This window comes from Acanthisitta chloris, unplaced genomic scaffold (assembly GCF_000695815.1).
Source record: "Acanthisitta chloris isolate BGI_N310 unplaced genomic scaffold, ASM69581v1 scaffold39991, whole genome shotgun sequence".
In the NCBI taxonomy this organism is placed as follows: domain Eukaryota; kingdom Metazoa; phylum Chordata; class Aves; order Passeriformes; family Acanthisittidae; genus Acanthisitta; species Acanthisitta chloris.
The window spans coordinates 7,535-11,848 of NW_008658432.1; the positions used below are offsets into that span (position 1 = coordinate 7,535).

Here is a 4,314-nt window from a genome sequence, read left to right on the forward strand (position 1 = left end):
AGGGAACTTTGTACTTACCTGGTGGTGGGAAAACCCATTGGCAGAGAGGAATCCAGGTCCTGTGTGTTCCCTCTGCCTCCTGCCAGAGAGGTATAATCTGACTCCATTAAAATCTTTCACAGTGCATGAAATTGCTCTATTAGCAGTTAATGGCCACTGCTGGCTGCCCTCGTGCAGAGTGCTTCAAAGGGAGAATTTTCCTTGAAAAACACGGATTTCAGTAAATACATTACAGGCCTATTTATAGCACTCATCCAGTTGCTCCTTGTGTCCAGGAGGAACAAGTCTGAACTCAACCAGCACTGAGGCACCTGCTTAACTTTTCTGAAGCTAATGGAACTCCTTATCTTGGTGTCTTGCTCAAAGAGGCCTTTTGAGGCAGAATGAGCTGTAGCTTTCGGGACTGTGAAGGCAAGAAGCCAGGAGATGTTCCCTGGAACATGGAATAGGATGAGATTTAAGATCCTTTCCAACCCAAACCAGTCTGGGATTGTCTGTCTCTTGTTGCCTCCAGGGTGCCAACACTGAGGATCCTGCTGACCAACACCAAAGTCCCTCGAAGCACCAAGGTCCTGGTGGCTGGTGTCAAGGAGAAGATGCTGAAGGTGCAGCACTGCATGGTTGTGGGGATGGAGATGTTTGCTGGTGCAGGGTGGGAGAGAACCCTCAGGTGGGACTGCAGGTCTCACAGGGATCTTTGGGAAGGTCCCTCCTGTGGTCACTGCATTCCTGTCTACTAGGTAAGGCCCAGCTGCCTGGGGATGGGGGTTCAGCTCCCCTTACCAGGCAGCATTAACCTCCAGCATTAACAGGGCTTGCCACAAAAGAACTGTTCCTTCCTCTGGCCTGTTCCCCTCTCCCTCCATTGTCTCAAGCAGGAGCAGCTTCCCATTGCCCTGCAGTGTACTGCTCTGTGAATGAACAGCCCCAAAGAGAGAGAGGAATTGCCCAGCTCAGAGAGACTGGGGCCAGTTTCATCCCAGTGGCACTGAAGGCCAGTGAGCAGTTGTCTCACGTGTCTCCTTCCCCCTCTCAGTTCCCTGCAGTAATGAACCCAGTGCTGGACTCCATCGATGCCATTTCTCAGGAGTGCCAAAGTGTTCTGGAAGCAATGCCTGCAAATCCATCACCAGAGCATTACCCTGTGCTGGAGGTAAGGGGCTTGTTCACCAGTATTTTTAGACACTGTTACTGTTGAACATCAAAATGTCATTTAAAGAACATTAGGGCTGAGGGAAAAAAAACTTGATGGCAGGAAATGTTCAGTTCCGAGCGAACCCTGAGCTGTGTGTGCTGCTCTTAATGCCCTTCCTGGAGCCAGAACATGCTGCTGCTGCCTCTCCACAGCTGTGTGTGGGGAGGGAGGGAGTGGGTCTGGGCCTTTGTGGACCTGTGGCTCTGGAGGGTTTGTTTCCCTTTGCTAGGAAAGGTGGAGTGAGAGTCGGTGCCATGGGCACAGCACTCAACTGGCAGCCACTGCTTGGGCAGCAACTGCTCTGTTAGTGCCAAGGCTGGAGGGAACCCAGAGCCACTGGTTTGGGAGGGACTGGTTAGGAGCCAGCTCCCAGTGCTGTGTGCTCATCCTGGCTCTGGAGAGCCACAGACAGAGCTGTGCCCAGAGCTGACCTGACATTGATGCACGAGGTGCATACAGAGATCTGTTTGTCTTGGCTTTGCTCACAGAGAAGAGGCTGCTGGGGGGGAAACATGCTTCTGAGTGGAAGAAGTGCTGAGAGTGCTGTTCCACTGATCCCCAGCGCCGTGGGGCAGAGCTGTGTGGCTGTGTCCCAGCTGAGCCAAACCTGGCCCAGCCCTGGGAGCCAACTTGGACCGTCAGGAACCATTTGGTATCAGCAGTGCAGTTCCTTGTTGGCATCTGGATCCCTCCCCTTGGCTCTGCTGTGAGGACCTCTGCTTGTCCTTGCTCTTGCTGGTTGGTTGTTCCCTCTGCAGCTGAGAGAGGATTCCTGTGGGATGGATTCATGGCAAAGTCCTGCTCCCTTGGCACCAATGGGTGGTGGCATTCTGCACCCAGCAGGGTGGACTGAGCTGGCATCAGCTGGGAGAGGTCTGCTCACAGCACAACTCCACATAACTTCAACTTAATTCCTCAGGCTGTTAGAAGTACTGAGGACAGGGAAGAGGAGGCATAATTCCAGTTGTGCTTTGAGATCCTCACATGGAAGCTGCCAAAACAGCCTTGTGTCCAACACCTGGGAAGCAGCACTCAGTGAGCAGCTTCCTGTCTTGAATCTGTTGTTTTGTCTTGTGCCTGAAGAGCTCACAGAGCTGATTATATGCAGCATTTCTATATAAATATATATTTTGGGCTGTCTCTGAGCTGTGCAGGTCTGGCCAGCATTGTATTCCGAGCCATGGAACTAGTCTACTGTGTCATAAGCTGTCATCCAATTCCTGGCAGATTTTGGATCAGGAGATGACAGGTGTCTGGGATCATCATACAGTGCTGTGCCCTCACTCAGGCATATAAAGAGGCCTCTGGATGGACGTGTGCCCAGCCCAGCCCAGCCCTGGGGATGGATGGACTCTGCATGCCACTGCCTCCCTCCTCTCCCCACAGAACACAGGACAGAAATGTTCTGCAGGGGGAGAAGGATTAGTTCTGCACTGTCCCCTCCTGGGTGGTGTTGGCAGGAGAGCTGTGTGGAGCTGAGGGAGGGTGATGTGACTGACACCTGCCACTCTGCTCCCACTGCTCAGGGACAAGCCACATGCAGGGAAGAGCTCAGTGCCACTTGCTGGAGGAGGGAGCACAGGGCTGCTGGTAGGCACTGCTCCTGCCTTGGCTGGCTCCTGGCTTGTGCCACCCTCTGGGAACAGCCACCACATGCTGGGGAGGTGATGGGAGTTGTGTTGTCAGACTGGTGCTGCTGAGAACAACTTCCCTCCCCTGCCAGTGCTGATGAGCTGGGAGGACCCTGCAGTGCTCCTGGCCCTGCTCCAGGCTTGCTCTGAGCACAGGCCAAGCCTTCCCTCTGCTCCTGAACTCCTCACCTGTAGTCCTGGGAGGAGAGGAGCTATAACTCCCAGCTCTGCGTGGTGTTGTCCATCCCTTGAGCTATTTGGACGTTGCTGGAGCAGCTTTCTCCAGGAGCAGTGTGTTTGTGCCTGGCTGGGACAGTGTGGCAGGATGCTCTGCCAGGAGGGTGGGCATGTGGGAGAGAGGCCTGTGCTCTCCTCTGGGGAGAGGACCCCCTTGACCCCACTTGAGCTGGGTGCCAGATTCCCAGCGTGGTGCTGCTGAGAGCCCCTTGGCTCTCAGCCCATGGGCAGGGAGAAGTGCTGCACAGAGCAAACACAGGGAGTACCTCTGTGTCCCTCTCCTTGGCTGTGCCAGAAATCCCCTGGATGGATTGCAGAGCAGGGCAGGGTGACAGCCAGGAGTGAGAGGTGCTGGCTCAGTGCCCTTCCCAGGGACAGGGACAGGGGAGGGGAGGAGCAGTTGGGAGGCACTGGAGAGCTCTGGAATAAATACCTGCTGGCAGCTTGCAGGAGCTGTTGTACCCCTGTCCCTCTGCAAGGCATGAGGGGCACAGGGACAGACAAACAGCTCAGAACTCACACTCTGGCCTGACCTTGCTGCCTGGTGCTGGTGGGTGAACTCCCTGCAGGAATGGGATGGCTGGGAAGGCACAGCAGCTCCCCTGCACCTCCCTGGGAGGGAGCCACAGTGGTAAAGAGCCTCTGTCTCAATTCCTGCTCGTCTCATCTCTGTGTGGTTGCTTTCAGGAGTTCTTTGACATAAACCAACACCACCTGAACGTGCTGGGAGTTGGCCATCCCTCTCTGGACAGGCTGTGCCAGGTGACAGCATCCCATGGGCTGCACAGCAAGCTGACTGGGGCTGGTGGGGGTGGCTGTGGCATCACCCTGCTGAGACCAGGTCAGTAACCTCTGGGCATCCTCCCCCTGTTCCACACAGCCCTGGGGGGTCAGGTTTGGGGGCAGAGGGGGCACTGCCAGCCCTGGTATGGCTGTGGTGGGGTGTGAAGCCATGCCAGGATGTGTGGGGGTGTCTGGCAGAGCTGCCTGGCAGTGTGGGTAGCAGAGTAGGGCGATTCAGGGCTCATTTATGTGGGTCACACCCCGAGGGCAGTGGTCTTGTGCCAGGGGCTGTGTGTTTGGATGTGCCATGGCCCATTTCTCTCTCCCTGCCGTGGCCAAGCTGACTCTCACTGGCTGCTCTTGCCTTTCTTTTGGCAGACACCTCCCCACAGGCCGTGGAAGCAGCCAAGCAAGACTTATGTGCCTATGGATTTGAATGCTGGGAGACCAAGATTGGGGCCCCAGGGG

At 55.6% G+C, this 4,314-nt stretch overlaps 1 protein-coding gene across 1 annotated transcript in view; it reads left to right on the forward strand.

The window, feature by feature from the left end:
• Positions 1–4,310, forward strand: part of MVK (mevalonate kinase) — a gene marked incomplete at its 3' end in the record, with an annotated part of 11,838 nt that extends 7,528 nt beyond the window's left edge. The window contains exons 7-10 of the mRNA XM_009085086.1: positions 515–605; positions 1,037–1,153; positions 3,751–3,904; positions 4,225–4,310. Of these exons, the coding sequence (XP_009083334.1) occupies positions 515–605; positions 1,037–1,153; positions 3,751–3,904; positions 4,225–4,310 (448 nt within the window). The remainder of the gene's footprint in view (positions 1–514; positions 606–1,036; positions 1,154–3,750; positions 3,905–4,224) is intronic.
• Positions 4,311–4,314: the final 4 nt, after the last annotated feature.